General features: G+C 36.7%; 1 protein-coding gene across 8 annotated transcripts in view; it reads left to right on the top strand.

Annotated features, from left to right (window-relative positions):
• The window catches only part of SDCCAG8 (SHH signaling and ciliogenesis regulator SDCCAG8), a gene marked incomplete at its 3' end in the record, with an annotated part of 251,152 nt that overhangs the window by 144,891 nt on the left and 84,536 nt on the right, over positions 1-21,725 (top strand). For 7 of the 8 annotated variants that reach the window (XM_082834464.1, XM_082834462.1, XM_082834463.1 and 4 more), the window contains one exon: positions 19,736-19,863. The exons of the other annotated variant lie outside the window; for it this stretch is intronic. In XM_082834464.1, coding sequence (XP_082690590.1) covers positions 19,736-19,863 — 128 coding nt within the window. The remainder of the gene's footprint in view (positions 1-19,735; positions 19,864-21,725) is intronic. 8 annotated transcript variants of the gene reach the window in all.

The following is a 21,725-nucleotide window of genomic DNA, read 5'->3' as shown; positions in this document are numbered from 1 at the left end:
AATCTGTTTTTCCCCCTTGATCAACTCTATGAAAATGTCTCAGTTCTTTGTCCTGCACTCCTGCAAATATTTCCACATCTGAAAGAAGGTCTTGCCTTAAGGTAATTGAGGAAGGGGGTGGAAGAATGAATATCCTCTGGTATTAAAAGACTTCATGAATATATAGGCAGAAAAATCAATAAACCAGAGGAAAATAATAGTATTTTCATCATTTTCAGTTCTTAGAAAAGCAGAACTATTAGTCTCATTCAGAATGTAGATAAATTAAGGTCAGTTCTTTATTAAGGAGTTTAAATATTTTACCTTCCATCCTACATCCCTATGCTGTTTTAGGAAAACTGATGTTAAAGAATGTGAATGACATCAGCTCTTGGTCTTTACCTGGCAGTGCCCTTAGAAACGGCTTTCCTGTTCTCTAGTGCAACGCGGCAACATTGCTTCAATGCCTCTTTATTTTTTCTGTAAAATTTGTGTTTCCCGTGTTGGTAGCAAACTATCTAAAACTTTTTCCTAGTGTTTTCTATTTAAAAGATAAAATAAGCATGTTATACATTAAGCAAATTAACATTAACAGTAGTCTTTGAATTCCTTAAATTAGCTTATTTGTAAAAGTAATCGTAGTATTATTTCCCTGTTCTTTTTCTTACGTATTTATGGAGGGGAAAAGTGTGTGTGTGTGTGTGTGTGTGTGTGTGTGTGCGCACACATTCATGCATCTGTGTGTGACTATCAGTGATGTTAAACTGAGTGGTTTTTATTTATGTTCTTATTATACAAATTTCCAAAACAAGCCTACTACTGCGTTTTTCAAATGCAATTTGCTAAAAATGAACAGTTCCTTCACGGTAATTTAAGCAGCCTCTATTAAACTAGCATTTTGCTAATACTTCTTTCTTTTATATAGCAAATCAGACCGTAGAAGTGATCAAATTAGCAGTATTCTTTCCATGCTATTCAGAAGCAGGGATCCAGGTAACCAAACTACAGTCAAAGCACAGATTACACTAAAGGGAAAAAATACCCGGAACAGTGTTAACAAACTTGCTGGGTAAATTAGATATTATTTTTGAATTTTTTTCCACATAAAATGGAATTATTTAGAAATTACGTTTTAGGAAGATGAAAGAGGAAGCACCTCTTAGAATTCATATTTTGTGTTCAAAATCCATATATTAAATTATATTATATATATTAGCTAAGAGTGATTTATAGGATATAGAGTATTTTGGAGATTAGTAATAAAATTGAAATTAGAGCTAAAAAAGAATGTCTTTGTACTTGGATTTTAAGCTATCGTTTTTTGGTTTTTGTTTTTACTTTTATATTTAGTATTACAATAATTTTCTTAAAATGCATCTGAAAAATTTCTCTCACAAAGTCTTTTTAAATAAATTACATTTAATCAGTCCAAACCTAAGATTCAAATTTTAAATTGCGTGTTTTTAGACTCTTTTTATTAATAAAACCTGCTTTCAATTATGTGGCAGTGAAAAAATGTTTAATTATCTCTTCTAAAAATAATATAGAAAAGTTTACAGACCTGATTAATTTTACTTCATAAAAGCACATGCAGTAAGACTAAATCGTGGGGTAATTCTTCCAAATTATAAAAGCAACATTGTGCACAAAGTGCCTTTTAGCTTTACATTTGTAACAGTGCTTTGTTTAAAATATATTTTCTCCTAAAAAGTGATCTTCCTTTTTCTTATAAGAAATTTGAGTCAAGTCATTGCTTTGCCTTTTTCTTGAAGAATATAGTTGTCTAAAAGAGTGGTGAATAATTCAACATAAAGTAATTTCATGTTCAATTTATGAAGGTAGGGTAAGTACTTGATAGCTGTAGATGACACAGAGTAAATTTAATTGAGAGTATCAATTTCACCTAATTCCTATGAGTTTATTTCTTTCACAAAACTGGCCTATTGATACAACTGCATTTCTTTAGATAGATGATGTGTTTGTTTGGCAACGTATATCTGAGTATTATTTAAGCATAATTGTTTATTTTTTAAATGATGGAATTTAAAATATACATGAATTGATTTGTATATCATGGGTTAAGGTTTTCAAAGCAGTAGTGGAGCTGTGTGTTAATATATAGCTTATAATTGAAATGGTACATATTTGTACATTTTAAGCATTTCAGTGTAAAATTTCTTAATTGGAATACTCTTTCCCTTGGCTAATTCATTAGTGAAAATATTTATTCCTCAAGTTAATGCTATATAGTATGAAGCAATTTTTACATAGTGTAAACTTGTTTATGATATTTTGATTTCACTTTAAAACTTTTATTTTGCTTCTTATACATATAGTTCATACTTGATATAATAAGAAGTGCAGACACACATGAAGGGAATACATATCAGCTGTCTGGTTTTACAAATGATCATTAAAACACTATGTCTTACTACTTTGACTCCAAATTATTGTCTTCCCGAACCCAAAAGTAATTTTCACAAGTACATTACACAGCAGAACTTCATCTTCTGCTGGTTAGCGGTAAAGGATTTAAATCCATACCGACAGTTCATTTGACAATGACCTTGAGGGGCTTTGCTTCTTGAAGAAGAAAGCAGAAGCTTGCGGTAAACAAAGTTCACTTCTGACAGATGGATTGAATGACAGAAAGGTTGCGAGTGCCAGAATAGCCCTGGCAGAGGAGGAAATGTTCAGTGGAATCCAACAGGAGAGGAGGTGTGAACAGGTGCAGGGTTGCTGACGGAAGGGGAACCAGATGGAAGGAGCCAGAGCCAGTTTATTTAAAGGAAAAGGCAGAAAACATTGAAAGGCTGTGCGATCAGTGGCTAAAAGTGTTCATAGAGGAAGGTAAAAATTCACAAAGCAAAACTGCACAGTGGGGTAGCTAACACTTAGCATAATGGTAGTAATTTGTGAGTTTAGTTTGGAAGTTGCAATTGAAATACATTCATCTTGGCTCTTGACACCATCAAGTATAGATATTTGAAAGTTGTTTATTTTTTTTAAGTTTCTAAGCTTTTTTTATCCATCCATTAATTTAATTTTTTCCAGCCAGAAGCTCCGTTATGATAATACTAAAATTGTGTCGTCAGCTAGGAAAGGAAAAAAAATTTAAAGTGAAGATTAACATTCCATTCAAATTTATCTGGTGATGCCTCAGTTTTGTTCACATATGGGAAGCAAATGCACGCACTGTTGGGTGACATCTGTAATATCTAAGAAATTTGCAATGTTAAAATAGATGCCGTTGGTTGCTTTTGTTGTTTTAAGTCTCTGTTCATTTTTTGAAGTCCGGTTTGATTGTTTCAGTTGGAATAATGCTCTCTGAAATATATGTTTACCCGCCATGATCTTCAGGTTAATTTCTGTTGCTGAGATTGCCCTGATTTTCATTGACTTTCAGTGACCTGCCTTTAGGCAGACACCTGCAAATTAGGTATCATTTACAATAGGAACAGTTTACAGCGGGGCTAAGAAGGAGGACTTTTAAAAAAATTTTCTTAGACCTATGAAAATGAAACCTTCTCTCTGCAAACTAAAGACATCTTGCTAATCATCTGTCTGGTCACATCATGCATGCCGTTTATGCGGGCCCTTGTCTTCCACTCTTGTCCTTGAAAAGTTCCTGTTACATTACTGATAAAAAGATGCCAATAGAGGAGGAGCTGTTATAAAGCAATCACTAGGAAAAACAATGAAGATGCACAATTATTTTGGGATTTTAAAGATCTAATAATTTATTCACAAGAGTTTCTGCATTCTCCTCACAAAGATTAAATACTCAGAGTAAATTCAATGAGCACTGCATTCACATTCCCCATCTCAGAGCAGCCTAGATCAAATAGATTACATTTGATTAGGGCAGGGTGCTTTGGGACATTCTGATTTTAGAGAAAATGTCTATGATCCATGGCATGCTTTTGTCTGTAAAAAGAAGAACTGAAATTTAATTAGCAGTTATAGAAGATGTACGCTTATATTGTTTGTAGAGATCAACACTTTTGGTCACTTTAAAGACTGGATGAGGCTACATACAACTATACATTTGAAGGGAAAATAGTTGTGTCTTCTAATAAAAGGAAATTGATAACCTGATTTTTAAAAATCAGCTCTAAAATGTGCTTTTTTCCCCCAACCCGTCAAGAAGTTTTCACCTAATAGATACTCTTATTAATCTAAAATTTTACATAAAATTGATTAGAACATACTTGCTTTCACTGTAATATACTGATTTTGCCATCTCTTCTATCATAGTTACTAAACACCTTTTTATAGTAATGTTAATAGCATGGTGCTGCTGTATAAAATAATACCATGAAACTCACTTGAATTATGGGATTCAAACTGAAAGGTAGTGAACAGAAACTGCAACAATTAGTGTCATCATCTGATGCTCATACTGCAGATTAAATTGCAAGCTCTTTATAGGTAAAACTAATAGCTTTCCAGAAATATGTAAACTTAGTTGTACCCAGCTTAGTGTCTTACATCATAGGGGTCTTGAATTGTTTTTGAATGAAGGGATAAGGGTTGATTGCAGTTAAAGAGGCATTCATTCAACATTATTGAGTGCGTGTTCTATTCCAGCTGTAGAGGGAACATCTAGGCACTAAAATTTTTAAATGAAGACAGCATGATTCTTCTTTATAGTTATCCTACAACCTAGTGGACAAGGTTTATGTGACTACATACTTTGTGTGTGTGTGTGTGTGTGTGTGTGTGTGTAAAATCTAGAAAACAGTGTATTTAGATTTATAAACTGTCCTGAACTGAAGATCATCTTAAATGAATGAATTAATGAAACTCCCATGTAGGCCAATACTCATTATAATATGTGAGAACTGAGATGCAGGGAAGTTCAGTGACGTGCCCAAGGTCAACAGTCATTTAGTGGAAGTTAACCTAGAATCTCCATCTCCTTGCTCCTGGTCTAGTGCTTTTCCCTGCATTCCACATACTACTACTTTGTATTCATTGATAATATGACTAATCTGAATAAACACATTAAAATCTTTCTGTAGAAATTTCACACAACCTGTTGCTGAAAGGGAAAATAATTTTCTTTTTGGACTCGGGCGCATGGTTATTGGTTCTTGAAACAAAAAAGCAAAGAGGTTTAGCTTACAAACAAAAATTACTGCTTCTTGGAACACTCCTCCTGGGTGTAGTGGTAAAGGTAGCTCCCTGGACACACTGCTTACTCCATGATGAGCACATTACTCACATGAACTCAATCTCCATGCAACCCTTCCAGGTGGATGCTGCCATGAGCCCCATTTTACAGATAAGAAAACCGAGGTGTCTGCCGATTAATACCTTGGCCAAGGTCACAGCACCACCAAGTGGTGGAGTTGGGATTCAAGCCTATGCAGTTAGTACAATCCATTGTACTATCTGCCTCTGATGGTGGTGGGTGGTGTGAAAATATTCCTTTTGGAAAGTCGAATTAAATAGGGTTCTTGACAGTAGGGCTTCTCAGAGATTTTAATATGCTAACACACAGTATGACTTTCTTTAGAAAGAAATTTAGTTTTCAGTATTTCAGTCAAATTTATATGACTTAGGGAAACCTTTCTGTTAAATCTTCACATATCTCCCAGGAATCAGGTTTTGGGGAATACACAAAATTAAATTATTTAAATTGTTTGTTTTCTTATCTCATCTGTACCTCTGGAACTTCAGTCTCTGCCCCCACCTCCCACTTCACTTTCATTCACAAAGAGAGCAGGGAGGTAAATAACTTCCACTTTAGGTGTAATCAGTGCTCTGAAATGGAAGTGAGAGAGGGGGAACATCTTTGACCATTACTTGAACAATTAGCTGTGCCAGAGTGACATTACAGCAAGTTCTTCCATATCCGCTGTTCCAACTTTGCCTTTATATGTTAACAGTTCTGGAAAATAAATTTGACAATTAGATAACTTGATGCCAGTCAGCTAATTAAATTTATGTACCTTTCAAAGCTTGATTCTTAGAATAAGATTTTATAGAATAAAACATTATGGGTACTTTTGGGTATAAATTATTTTAAACAATCTTCTGCTAAGGATTATTGGCACAGATTTAAAGTATGGGACCCTAAGTCAAACTCTGCAGTAGATTTCATTCTCCTTCCATTCATGGCATACTGATTTTCCTCCCTTCTGTGTGTATCCTTTACTGTATTCTGAAGAAATGCAGCAACTCATGGGCAGTAAGCTCTAGAAATTAAGAAGTTTAGCACTCATAATGTGTTAATGTTTCTATAAATACACTTGGAGGTGCCCATAATTTATAAATATTTCAAGTGAGATTTTCTATAAAGAACGACTTTGTAATGATAATGATGAGTGGAATTGTGATTCTCATGAGGGCTTACTATGTGTGGTCCTGGCTTTCCCACTCATTCTCCTTTCCGGATCCTTGAATTACATTTCTCTCAACAAATAAATTCCACCAATGTTTCTAGAGGTTTGAAACCATTCAGCAGCTTATTTGTATTTCATGAAATGGAGATAATGTTTTGCAATAAGTAAAAACTACCAAGACAACAGATTAACTCACCAGGCAGTAGGATAATTTATTAAAAACTGGTTGACAGATTGATTGACTAACTAATACTCTCGATAGACTTTGAAACTGTTAGTTTCTTACTAGAAACAAAGAATGAATGATATGAGGATGATTGCTGAAGATTCAGGAAAGAAATCTGTGGGAGGGCGGATCGTAGAGAATCTGCTATTTCCCATTTAACAATTATAGAGAGACTATTAAATGATCAATATTTTCCAACTATATGCACACTAACTTATTAGGAGCCTACAATCCATGTATATAACTGGACATTTTTCTATAATTTGCCAGCTTGGCTATATGGAATAATTTTTTAATACGCTTTATAATTTAATTTTAAATATGAATATGTATTTTGGGAGTTGCTTCAAACCAAATCTGATTTACAAAAAAAAAAAAAAGCTTGTATTGCTTACATTTGTATAATACGGTGACTACTTCAGCTTTAGCTTTTCTTAGTTTTCTATTAGAATTCTTCTTTGTTTCTCCTTTTCAAGTAATGGTGACTGGCTGATGCAAATGAGAAATTGCAAGATAAGAAAATGTTATTTTAATAGTTTTGGCTTTTTTATAAGAATTATGAGATTTTGTATCTTTGTGAGACATTTAGAGTTAGCAGTGTTTGGCAACATGCTTATTTTGATTTATGGAACATCAAGATTAAAAATGATGCTCTGCTTTAGGGAGGGAGAAAAGGAGTTATGCTCAAATCAGCACTGTCCAGTAGAAATATGGGAGCCACGAAATGCAAACCACATATTCAATTTAAAATTTCCAGATAACCATATTTAAAAAGAAACAAGTGAAATTAATTTTAACAACATAGTATACTTAACCCAATATATAGAAAATAGTACCTTTTCAACATGTAATCGATACAAATTAATTAGATATATTTTACTTTTTTTTCTAATTCTTCACAGCAGTCCAGACTTGAGGCATGTCTCTCTTCAAACTAGCCACATTTCAAGTACTCAGTAGCCACATGTGGCCAGTGGCTGCCGTACACGCCACTGTAGCCCTAGACCTTTTGTTCCTCAGTTTTCCTGGCTTTCCCACAATGCCCACTGTAGATGCAGTCATAAACCCTAAAGTCGATTTCTACAATAATTGGAATCATTCTGTACAAGTAAGAAAATCATGTCAGCTTTTTAATTTAAAGCTGGTAGCCAGGACTAACTTTGGTTAATTTTTTTCTGAGGAACTGTCACTTTGAGGGGAGGAGGAGGATAGAGAAAGCAGCTGAAGAGTTTACTGTACCAGCAGCAAATTACAATAAGTTCTTCCATATCTTACTGTCCCGTTTTTACCTTTACATGTTAAGAGCTATGGAAAGTAAATTTGACAAATAATTAGATGCCAGTCCATTAGTTGAATTTAGCCACCTTTCAGATGATGATCTGGGATGTACATTGCTGGTTGCTTTATGTAGACTATCTCACATATTCTAATAATATCATTTTATTAAATGATAAAATAAGCCTTAGGCTGAAGTTCCACTCTGGTGTCATGCAACTAGTACATAGTGGAGCCAGGGTTCAAATCTGGACTGTGTGTGTCCAAAGCCCAAGCTCACATCCACTGTGCAATACCACCTCCCCCTATGTAGGTTTTATCAGTAAACTGAGGAAATGTTTTATTCTTTCCTCAAGGTGTTTTGTCTTTGAGGTAATTATATTGATTGTTACACTTCGAGTAGTCATCTTTTGAGAAATAATAATGATAATAATAATGGCACTAATTGATATTTTTGAACACTTACAATGTGTCAGTACTATACTAAGTGTATTTTAATACAATATCATGCTAGTCTTATAAGGAGAGGTACCACTAACCCCATTTCACATTCGAGAAAACAGTGATAGGATAAGTAACTCACTTAGGGTACACGGCTAGTAAGTGGAGGTATGGAGACTCTGATGCCCAGTCTGGCTGACACCAAAGTATGCACCCTTAATCCCTACCTCCTTGTGTACAAAGAATGACCAACCCAGCCCTGCTGGCAGTGAAGTTTACGTACTAAGGGATAAAGGCCAAAAGTGCAACATTATTTTTAGACATATTTTAGAATTTTAATTGCTCATTTTCCTTTTCTTAAGGCACAAATTCTGCTGGTTTGGGTAGGCTCAAGACAGGCTGCCTCCCAGAAATGAATTTGAATATAAATAGATTTAGAATAAAGGTAAAAGCAGGTTCTCAGGAATAGAAAGGACAGTTCTGCAACTATAAGAATGATGAGGATGATGGCTTAGAAATGGCTTGAGGAAGAAGAAAATCCAACAAACACTTTAAGTTCCTGAAGCAGAGGAAACAGTTAAGGATGTAGATAAAAATAGTTACAAGCAAGTGTTAACAAGCCAAATAGAAATAATGTTAAATCATGAAATGACTAAAAGGAAAAATGTTTTGATGAGGAAAATGACCTAATTACTGTGACAAGAACAATGATTTTCTTATTTAGAAGAGTGAGAATTATACTGGAGTTAAGAATCTGAAAACTTGGCCTCAGGTCAGTTTTTTTCTTCCATAAGCGTAGTATTTTTCAGCCCCAGAGTTTGTGCAACAATGGAGAGGTTATAGAGATCTTAATCAAGCTTTAAAAATGAACTGTGTTTTTGTTATCAAGCCAAGGTCAGTCAGCAGATCACAGTCCTAATTTCTTTGTACAAACATACTGGGTGGTTGACCAAAGGCCATCACGTTAGAACAATGAAAACCCTGCTGTCTTTCTTACAGAACTTCCCTACTTCCTCAGATGTAGACTTCTGGTAAATTCAGCCATTTGACACATAGCCATAAACTGAGATATAAATTTAAAAGTACTTTTAAGAAGCAAATAACTATCATAAAGCCCTTGCACTTTTCTGTGTAGGATCAGTGGAACTATCCTAAGCATCAGTTTTATATATTAAAAAAAAAATTGAAACATAACAAAGCAAAAAACATGTCAGCAAATCATAGCAAACCAATCAATAAAAAAAAATTATAAGAAGCAGATTAGTGCTTCTGTATGCTTTCTGTTTTGTTAGAATAGCACCTGAGACTTTCCATGCAACAAATTGTATCGAGTGTCTGCTGTTTCCAGTCACTATGGTAGATACCTGAAGATACAACAATGAGCAGTGATTCCTAGGAGCTTCCTAGCAAAGGGAATGCAGCTGCAAGCAGGCATTATGAACCTTGATTTTGAAGAGTTTGTTATATTTGGTGTATTTGCTTAAGGAAGCAGAGATGTAATATATTTTAGATATTTCTACTGCAAATGGTCAGATTTGTATGGGTCTAACACCTGGAAAATTCTCTCTCGTGGAACGGCTCACCTCCCAACATTCCAGATAAATGAAGCATTACTCTGTTGTGCTTGAGAAATGAGACATTATGACATGTATTTCATAATTGTAACTCTTGCTATTATAGCATATTTCTGAATAAATTTAATAGCCACAAAGTAATCAACATGTTCCCCATTTAAAAATGGATCCTAGAAATTAATTCCAAAACATTTTAATAATAGAATATAAACTCTTTCAGTCAATTGTACTACAATTTGACAGTGATGCAGATCCATTGAGAGGTTACAGAAATGCCATTATAATATATATTGATCCTACTGATGTCTAATTTGAAGTTACTCATCAGAAGGATTAATTAATTATTGGGAATATGTAGATAAACTGATATTTTTCAGAGAGGAAAGGCAAGAGCGGACCAATGTGATTAGTTTACACAGAAAAGTCAGAGATGGAAATATGAATATTTTGACAATATGAAGATGCAAAGGCAAAATCATGGTCTAATTTATTTCATGCAAAAGCATGCTTGTTCTTATTCTTTAGTCGTTAGAATTGGGCCCATGGTATTGTAAAATAGAATATAGGAGGGCCTAATATTCTCCCAGGAACTTTGATCGAGACAAGCACTTAATGCATCGGAGCCCTCTGAGCTACTTAAGAAATTTCAAGGCTGAAAATCCTGAAATGTGCATTTGATGGCTATTCAGTCTCAGTATCGATCTATGATATCTACTATATCTAAGAAACAATTACCAAAATTGCTCTTGCTATTGCTGTAGTAATAAGTGCTCTCCCTGCTTCTAATGTTGTCCCTTCCCCATCTGTTCCCCACACTGCAGCCAGAGTGATCTTTCTAAAGCTCGAGTGTGATCACAACACTCCCCTGCTTAAAACCCTACATTGGCTCCCTATTTCCCTGAGGATGAAGTCCTTAAAAATAGCTTCATGTTCTGGCTCCTGCCTACATCTCCAGTCTCATCTTTCTTCAGTCTCCCCTCCACCAACTGCTCGCTTCTACCCCACAACACATATATTCCACCCTCCACTCGTGCCAAAACTGTTTGCAGTTTTCCAAAGGCACCTGATTCTCTCTCTTCCCTGGGCCTTTGCACCAGTTGTCCACTTCACTTGTAACGATATTCCTCTTTCTTTATATGGCTAATGACTACTCATTTTAAGCCTCTAATATTTTAAGCTTCCTGAAATCCTCCCTCACTGTGCCTAGCTACTCCCCAACTCCTGTCCTATGCACTCTATGATAGCAGGAATTTAGCTCCATTTTATTATTTACCTTACTATTTTAGTTGTTTTTTCTTGTCTATTTTCTTCACTAGACCATGAACTCTTCGAGGGGATGGTCATGGTCTGTATCTTGTATACTGATGCATCCCCACACTTTTGTGCCTGGCACAAATTGGTGTTTAAGTATTTGTTGAATTGGATGAGCAATAGAATTTTACTAAACTCCTCATGTAAGGCAATGCCATGGAATGGAAAGGACACCAAACTTACTAGTAGCTGTGCAGTGTTGAGCAAATCTCTTCATTCTCTGAGCTTGAGATACTTCATCTGTCAAACAAGGATATCTGCTCCATCTCCATGCCTTACAGAACTATTAAGAAGAATAAAGAGGGCTTCCCTGGTGGCGCAGTGGTTGAGAGTCCGCCTGCCGATGCAGGGGACACGGGTTCGTGCCCCAGTCCAGGAAGATCCCACATGCTGCGGAGCGGCTAGGCCCGTGAGCCATGGCTGCTGAGCCTGCGCGTCCGGAGCCTGTGCTCCGCAACGGGAGAGGCCACAACAGTGAGAGGCCCGCATACCGAGAAAAAAAAAAAGAAAAATAAAGAGGTCAGTGCATCTGGCTGTGCTTTGTAAAATAGAAAGCACAGGCACTGGAAGATGATGAGATGGTAAAAGTCTGTGGGTTTTGTCTTAAGTAAATGTGAGTTATTCAGGAGGTGTAATAGAAGCTGGCAATATAGAGTCTAGCACACATCCTTGGCCTTGAAGGTTAGAATTTTCAAATTATTTTGGAGATACTGTAAGAGAACATTTTTGGAGGGAAAAATATTTTTAGGAAAGTTTCTGTGAATTATTTACTTTCTCTTATGTTTATTCCTTTCAAAGAAGTTGACCTCCTTCGTTTCTGCTTCCTTTCCTAGAAGTGACTCACACTCTGATCTGATAACTCAACTTCCAACATTGTACTTAAAATTCTGATATACTTTGCAGGGAAGAAAATAGAAATAATTTCCTCTAGGAAATATGTATAATGCCATGAAGTTTTTTGCATACTTGAGGAAGTAGAGATTACTGAATCCTAGCCATCTTGTATTTTCCTTTCCCTATTTGTTTCATCCCTGTATTTCTACATTTGCTCAAATATGAGAACATAGTCTTTGTTAATAGTAAATAGGTACAGGAATTTGGTTCTTCTCAAACATGGAAGATATCATTCTCTCTACTAATTTTACTTTGTTTTTATTTTGTTGTTATTGTCAATAACAATAATAAAACTAAATTAAATTATTGGCCAAAATAGAGATTATTTTATCCCATTCTCTTTTTCTAACCAGTAGGTAGGAGGATCCTTAAACCTGTAAGGATACTTAGTATTTTCTGTCCCTTAACAGTTGTTCATTCATTCGTTCACTCGTTCATTCATTCATCAAATATTTGTTGACTGCACAACTGTATTCCACGCACCATTCCAGGCTCTTGGAATAAATTAGTGAGCAAAACAAAGGTCTCTATTCTTCAGGCACTTACATTCCAATTAAGATGTGCACGTCTTATCTTTCCTGGGAGTCTGTGATAAGCTTGAGGCAGGAGATGTATTTATGTGCCTTTTAATGGTTTTGCAAAAGTCATTATATTTCTTTAAGGAGGATACAACTAATTGATGGTGTCATTGTAGGAGGAAGTGTTCCAATAACATATGGGACAAATGGGAAAGGAGAACGAGGACTAGCTTGGGATTGGCTATCAAGATGGATAATATGGGTAGTAAATGACACACACACACACACACACACACACACGGATAATTGAAATAAGACTCTTGTCATCCTTTATCTCATTCCTCTGCATCCCTGACAGAGTAAGATATTGAAGCATAGAGATTCATACTATGGACTTTAGATTCAGGTACGCCTGAATTTCCTGGCTATGTCCCTTAATAACTGGGGGACTTTGAACAAATTGTACACCCTCTCTAGACCTCAGTTTCCTCATTTATAAAGTGAGGATAATAAGAGAACCTACATCTTAGGGTTGTTTGAGATTAAATAAAAGAATACATGTAAAGAGCTTAGCTTATGCTAAACGTTAGTAAATAATATATTACTAAAATTATTAACCCTTAAAATAGGCTTTTTTCCTGCCCTATTTTCAGGAAGAACCCCTGGATTACAAGAATTAAGTTACTTGTTCATGATCACATAAGTAATCAGGAGGCAGATACTATACTTGGATCCTCTATCTCTGTGAGTTTTCTACTGTACCCCATTGCCTCTTTTTTTATTTTTATTTTTTAATTTATTATTGTTATTATTTTGGCTGCATTGGGTCTTCGTTGCTTTGTGGGGGCTTTCTCTAGTTGAGGCAAGCAAGGGCTACTCTTCGTTGAGGTGCGCAGGCTTCTCATTGCAATGGCTTCTCTTGTTGTGGAGCACAGGCTCTAGGCATGCGGGCTTCAGTAGTTGCAGCACGTGGGCTCAGTAGTTGTGGTGCACGGGCTTCAGTAGTTGTGGCGCACAGGCTTAGTTGCTCTGCGGCATGTGGGATCTTCCCGGACCCAGGATCGAACCCATGTCCCCTGCATTGGCAGGCAGATTCATAACCACTGTGCCACCGGGGAAGTCCCTCCATTGCCTCTTAAGATGTGGTTTTCCCAGAACACAAAGAGAATCAAGTGAAAAATGGTGTGTATGCTTTAAAAAAAAGCATTACTAGACAGACACTGCTACATATAAAATAGATGAAAACAAGGATTTACTGTATAGCACAGGGAAGTATATTCAATATCTTGTAATAACCTATAATGGAAAAGAATCTGAATCACTTGACTGTACACCTGAACTAACACAATATTGTAAATCAACTATAGTTCAATTTTTAAAAAAGCAAAACTAAAAGCTATAAGGAAATATTTAATTCTAGTTACTCATAGATTTGATTTCCATAGTAGATTAGCAACTTAGAAAGCACTTCTGTGTATACCAAGTTTGAGAAAATGAGTATGTTAAAGAATGGATTCCAAGTTTCTCACTGTTGAGGAATAATGTTACACTTAGGGAAAAGGGAAGACTAGGTTCTATTGATGTTATTGGATTGGAATTAGAGACATCAATTTGAATGTGTATGTATACATTCACATAAAGATGTATAGACAAATATTCATATTTATATTTATATATTCATATGTATATTCATATACTGGCTCTGTCTACTAAAGTGACCTAGAAGCCAAGACTTGTCAGTAACAATGAGTACCACCTAGTGACAGATCTTGATTTCTAAATACCATTCTCCACCAAAAGGCACAAGAGCTCCTTGAGCAAATGCTGATTCCAACACTGGTAAAGGACAGTACAAGATGAAACTGGAACATCTTAGGAATAGGAAGCCAAGAAGTGCACAAGAATAATAGATAATATCATATTATTAAAATAGGACCTGGTAGAAGTATTTACAATGAAAATTGGTAAACACTGCAAATGAGGGATACCCCCCAAATCAATTATTAAACATTTTCCAGCACACCAATAACATCCACCAAGTGATCAAAGATAATATCACTATTATTGGGACAAGTGGACATCATGTTGTTGGTTTTTTTTTTTTTTTTTTTTTTTTTTTTGCGGTACGCGGGCCTCTCACTGTTGTGGCCTCTCCTGTTGCGGAGCACAGGCTCCGGACGCGCAGGCTCAGTGGCCATGGCTCACGGGCCCCGGACCGGGGCACGAACCTGTGTCCCCTGCATCGGCAGGCGGACTCTCAACCACTGCACCACCAGGGAAGCCCAACATCATGTTTCTTAACTCACAGTAGCACCCCGCACCTCCCTGCTGCTTCTCTCTGAAATTCCATCAAGAATGGCTCTCAGCTAGTAAGTGTGTTATAAATGGTCTCATACATTTTGTTACACCAATATGCTACTGTCACAAAGCTCTCTATATTTTACTTTAAAAAGGAAACACCTTTTAACCAAAAGGGTTGTATGTCTAATACTAGCACTTCAGTCACTAGTAAAAAGGTGAATAGAAACGTGGCGGACAGGATTGGTGCCTCAAATCACTGGCAACACCACGTCCTTGTCCTCAGGTTAGACTTGAGGCTTTCATCATTTCCGTGCCGCACTCACTGGTGAATTTTAGGATCATCAGAAACTTTTAGTCCTTTAATGTAGTAGTAAAATTTTAAATGTACTTAAAAAAAATCTAATTAATCATCTTTGCTCTATGACATGTCTTTTTCTAAATAGCAAGATTTAAAATAATAAATGATATGGAAAAGTTGAGGATTAGAAATGTATAGTTAATTCTTCAATCCCATTTTTTAAATGGGATGGTAAATGACATTTTAGAAAATATAATCAACCAGACTTATAATCGGAAAAAAGGAGAGACTAACCCTCAGTGTGTGCTTAGTCTGTGTTTGAGGCCTACCCAGTACCTGTTCCCTCCTTTTAACTCTCAATTGTTATCAGGTAAACATCGACATGGCCCACAGGCCCATGTGTTGCCACAGGTGATGTGGATAACTTGGAGAAAAAGGTGGATGTTCCTATTCTAATACGTTTGCTCCTTTTTAAAGTCAGCTCTACTGAGGTAAATTTAAATATAATAAAAATCACCAATTTTGAGTTTGCAATTAAATGTGTTTTGACAAATGTACATAGTTACAGAACCATCATAACCATGATATAGAACATTTCTATTAACCCCAAAGTTCCCTCATGCCCATTCCCTACCTCCAGGTCCTGGAAACACTGACCAGTCGCTCTATTGTTTACTTTTCTAGAATTTCATGTAAATGAAATCATAAAATATGTCTTTGGTACCTGGCTTCTTTAAGCATACTGTCTTTGAGATTTACCTAGGTGTCATATGTAACAATAGCCTTTTATTACTATTTTATTACTACTATTGCTAGTATTCCATTGTAAGGCTATACCACGATTTGTTTATCTATTTAGCAGTTAATGGATATTTAGGTTGTTCCAGGTTTTAGCTATTATGAATACATCTTTCAGCCTTATTTTAATAACAACCAAGAAATTCTTCTCTACTGCCATTGCTTTTATTCCAATTTGTAAAATATGGTAACTATAAGTTTGGTTAAGTGAGATCATCAATATTTTGAGTAAGAACTGAATGAAAACCATTTGGGGAAGCCTGGCCCAGCTATCCTCTACAAGGCTCTCACACCCAGCTGGAATTGACTTATTTTTCTATGCTTTAGTAGTTTTATTCCCTAGTACCTTTCTTGTGGTATATTTCACCTTTTACCTTCTGTGTTGGCCATTTTGAATCCCCTATTGGGACAATGACTATGCCATATTTATGTATCTTTGTTTGACCTGTGCCTAACAGAGTGTCTTTCAGAGTTATGTTAAATATTAAATGAATTGGTTTGGATTCTTCTCTGATCACTTCCTTGGATAACTAAGTGATTTTTATTAATTCTTTCAACCCATTATTGCATTACCTGTAGGGTGTTATAAAATAAGTTTCCTAAATCAAAATATTGCAAATCCCACCTCTGCCTTTACAGCATTTACAGTAACCTTTGAGCAGATTTCTAATTCTTTATGACCCTCCTTTTTTTTCTTTTTCCAACTGTAATGTGAGAGGATTTGATTAAACAAATTTGAGATTCCTTCTCAGTTCTAAAATGTTAAGGTTTTATAAAAAACCTGCTAAGTCAGAAAGAACCTGCAAGGTGAGAGGGCAACATAGAAGGAAAGGGGTATATAAAGAAGGTAAGAAAGCAAAAATATGTCGCGTTTTTATGCAATTGAAAATGAAATGTGTAGTTTCTTTAACAGAATAAAAGTTGGGCAAGGATTCAAGAAACAAAAGTTGATGTGTAACAACATTTGTTGGTAGAACATTCTTTTAAATTGTTTTATAAAGAGAACTACAATAAGACAGTAGTCCTTTTCTCTAGTAAAGTTAGGAGATCAGTAATTAGGTTCCTCATTCTGAAAATTACTGGTGAGACTGGCAGCCCCTTTGTGTAAGTGAACCATAAACCCCAGTTTACAAAGGGTAGTCCCAGTTATGACTGTTTTTCTTGGTATAATTACTTATTATTAATTATTAATAATGCCCGTTTTCACTCTCAAATGGGTATTGGTTTTGAACAATGCCTTTTTTGGTCACCCGATTACTGGGGATCTCAGAGTCCTAGGTCTCCCAACCTATATCCCCTGCTCTAGCTAGGGTTCTGTCTCGGGGATGGTTACTCAGTGAAAGAATCTGCAGTGCTCTCTTCAAGCTAACCCCTTCAGCGGCAGCATCTCCATCTGGCAACACCATTAGAGCCGTTCTCTTCCATACACTCTTCTCTCTTTTTTTTCACGTCTGGAAAGTTTTTGCCTCCTCATATAAGACTTGAGCAGATTCTGCAGCTTCACTTAAAGACTGCAGCCTTCTTTCCCCTATGGCAAGTATATAAGAACATCCGTTCATTAAACATTCACTGCCCGCTTCCTGTGTGCCATGTACTGAGCTGGGCTCATGGTATAGAGAGACAAAGATGGCAGAAAGGGACAGACAAGTAAACCAATAACCAAAGTGTGATAAATGCTATCTTCGTAGGATGCATATATACACAACATATACTGATGTCACTGTAGAACAGTTAATTTAGGAGAGAGGGGAAAGAGAGGAGGGGAATTTTGAGCAGGTCCTAAAGGAGCAGTATACATTGAGCAGGGGTGACGGGTTGGTGGGAGGCAGAGAGGGGTGAGGTGGGCGGGGGGAAAAAACATCCCAGCAAAACGCAGAGACGGGCTTCCCTGGTGGCGCAGTGGTTGAGAGTCCGCCTGCCGATGCAGGGGACACGGGTTCGTGCCCCGGTCCTGGAAGATCCCACATGCCGTGGAGTGGCTGGGCCCGTGAGCCATGGCCACTGAGCCTGCGCATCCGGAGCCTGTGCTCCACAACGGGAGAGGCCACAACAGTGAGAGGCCCGCATACCGCAAAAAAAAAAACAAACAAACAAATAAACAAAAAAAAAAACAACAACAAAAAAACCCGCAGAGACATGTGCAGCTTTCCATGGCCAGAAAATATGTGGAATGACTGGGGAGGCAAAAAGTGGCTTCGACGGACCATCCCTGTGTTGCTGTATACCAGTTTGGAACTGAGTGTGAGGCAAGACCTTGGAGCAAGTCCACGGGGTGTTGTTACTAGAAGTACCAGAAGGGACCTTATTTCACATTTAGCGTGGCCCCCTGATGATCCATTTGATTGAGGTGTGGGTGTATTTTCATTCTGGAATTTTGTACTACAACATTACCACATTCATTGACCTATTACAATACAGACTTTCCTTATGTTGCTTTATGATTAGAAGCCAGTGATTTGAAGTTCCACAGCAGTACATAGACTAGTAGTGATAGCTTTATGGAATTGTTTATTTTTAGTTTGGCAAGACAAGACAGTAAATATCTCAATTAGTAAAGTAAAGCAGCATGGATGAGAAATGCCCACAAGAAGATTAGGAGTTAGAAATAACTAAGCCAGTTAATTGAAGGAAACTTTTATATCACTTACCCATATTTAGAGAATAAAGAACCAACCTAATGTGTGTATGTGTGTTTGTGTGTATGTGTGTGTGCTCACACACATTGTCATTATCCACAGTGGTGCCAGTGATGAGGTCCTTTGCATTCTTCAGGTTCTAATTGTTTAGGAAGTTTCTCTCTTTAGGAGCCACTGTGATTGGATATTGACCCATCCACTGGTCAATATCCAGTCACAGTGGGGTGAGATACATCGTCTTTGACTACAGAAGCTTCTCATCCTGCAGTTTCCTTCAGTGTGACCCAAAAGAGATCTTATTATGAAGTGCTGGGAGAAGTTTTTTATTTTCATATTTATATCCACATTACATGGCCTAATGTGTGAAAATATTTAATGAAAACATGCATGTGGTACTGCAGAATCATTTACTTGCCTCCAGATAGAATCTCCTACATTATATTTGAGATTCCGTTTTAAGCTTGGGAGGAAAAGCAGAGGTGATCTACAAAACTTAGTTTCAAGAATTTAAGTTTTGGGTGTATTGAGTCATGCTCTTCCTGTAACTTCAGGATCTTTAGGAAATATTGACCATTCAAAAGAAAAAAGATGGGCTTCCCTGGTGGCGCAGTGGTTGAGAGTCCGCCTGCCGATGCAGGGGACACGGGTTTGTGCCCCGGTCCGGGAAGATCCCACATGCCGCGGAGCGGCTGGGCTCGTGAGCCATGGCTGCTGAGCCTGCGCCTCCGGAGCCTGTGCTCCGCAACGGGAGAGGCCACAATAGTGAGAGGACCGTGTACCGCAAAAAAAAAAAAAAAAAAAAAAAGATTAATTGGCGGTACGTAACATTGAGAATATTATGGAGAACGGTGTTTGTGTTTTAAAGTTACAAAATAGCATTATTCAGCTGTCATGATTTTTTGATTTTTTAAAGTTGCTTACTTTAGTCAATTTAGATTTATGGCAAGTATTTAACATTGTATGAAAGGTCCTTTGGAGTTTCTGCCTAAAGTAAGGGGGAGTCTGTAGAAAGACTGTTGTCTACTTATGCTTAACAATTTACTACGTATCAGCTCTCTGTGGTCTGTAGGGGAAATGATGGGGATTAGTGCATCTGTAGTTTAAATTTCTGTCTGTCTCCTCTCTGCCTTGTAGGCTGGAAAAAGATAGCATTCAGCAGAGCTTTAGCAACGATGCAAAGGCCCAAGCCCTTCAGGCCCAGCAAAGAGAGCAGGAGCTGACACAGAAGATACAGCAAATGGAGGCCCAGCATGACAAAACTGGTAGGTGGTAGGGAAAGATTAGAGCCTGGGCACTTGCTCACAAGCCAGGCCCACGCCTTACTGTGAAATGACATCAGGAACACCTGTAACCTTTGGCTGGCCGAAGGGAGCAGATGCTAACTACACCGGAGATTCCGAATTACATATTAGTTAGCGTTTAAAAGAGAAAATGGAAAGTATTGCCCACTGTCTGTTGATTTCAGAGTGCTGCTCTCACATCTGTTGCACCATCTGGATTATGAGTTTATTTACCTGTGTTCAAGAAACGTAAAGCTGAGAGAGACCACAACAAAGTAGAAAAACAAAGGGCTTGTTTTTGGCTGGGTTTTCAGGCACACATGTTATATAAAGAAAATAGCATCAGAAGCTCTGCGGGAAATGCTCTGAGCTTACAGTTAGAGCCTCCTGAATAGCATTGAACAGTTCCCACAGTACACACATTATAGCTACTCTAAAAGCCTAATGAGTTTGCTTCAGCATCCAAACTGGAGAAAAGCTTTAGCCATTAATCGGTTCTTAATTCACTGTCGCAGCTGGATGTAATTCAGTGGCTCCAAATTGATATGTTCCTTTATTTAATCTTTGCAGCTTCGAACATTTTTAGCATTTGTATGATTTCCCCACCTCCCCCAACCCAGTCTAGAGTGATGTTTAATCCTTTGCATTCTTCAAGTTCTCACAACTGCTGTTAAAATTCACTAATACAAGGCATTGACCACAGCTGGCAGCTTGGCTAAAAATTGCCATCTTTCATCACATTGGCACTATTCTGCAGACTGAGTTGGCCAGTAACTCTTTACCTTTAATTTGAAAGTAAAATGCACTTTGAAAATAGGCAGTTTGATTTGTTCAGTCGGAGCATTATGTAGTTCCTTTCACTTTTGAGTTGTGTGTTCACAGACAGTGTTAGTCAAAACAAGACAGTGTCAGTCATTATAATTCCACACCACATACACCAAGCTGATTGTACTATTAAAACAAAAGTTTAATTGATCCTGTTTCTTCCAGAAAAATGTTGATTAATTTTTAGTGCCTTGATTTATTTTGCTTTGTATGCTATATGCTTTTTTGTCAGTCATTGTCTAAAACTGAAAAGAAAGGGCCTGTTAAACTTTTCACCTAAAGATAATTTTCATGTGATTTGATGTATACTATATTTGATGACATGGTAATAAATGGTTGCTTATCCTGTAAGTGAAAAATTGCTAATGTAAAATTCATTAAATAATCTGTTTGCTAATAAAGAGGCAAATGTCATATTGATCCACATAATTCACTCCATCACTTTCAGTAGAGATTTTCTTCTCACAGTGTTTGGCCAGAAGAAATGAAAATTCTCCGGGCTTGGTAGTTGTTTTTCCACTAAAAACAAAAGGAGAAGATTACAGGATGAATTATTGTTTGCCTCCACTACCAATAGGATGCCAGTGATCAAGGAGTCTTGGGCAGTATCTCTGAGTGCTAGATAAGAGTATTAACTGAACCACCATGAGAATACTTCCTTTTGTTTTGCACAAAAATACATACTCTCTTCAGTTTCTTTGATCAGATCTTCGTTGAAGCTCACACTAAATAGATGGGGAAAATTATTTATTTCCAATAAAATAAGGAAAGTTATGTATTTTTCTTTTATGATTAGAGAAGTATATGCAAGATGGGAGTAGTGAAATATGTGAGCAGATATGAAACATAAAGCATGAATTACAGTGTAGAAAGAGTTCCTCAATTATTTTAGTTTTGAATTATCTGGTTGTGATAAATTTGACACTGTTTATAGTAGAATTATCAAAATAAAAATATATTGCATATTACAAAGATATAAGCATCTATGACTCCACTTGAGGTATTTGACAATTTATTAA

This window comes from Leucopleurus acutus, assembly GCF_964270905.1.
Source record: "Leucopleurus acutus genome assembly, chromosome: 2".
Classification (NCBI taxonomy): Eukaryota; Metazoa; Chordata; class Mammalia; order Artiodactyla; family Delphinidae; genus Leucopleurus; species Leucopleurus acutus.
This window is presented reverse-complemented; position numbering and strand designations above follow the sequence as displayed.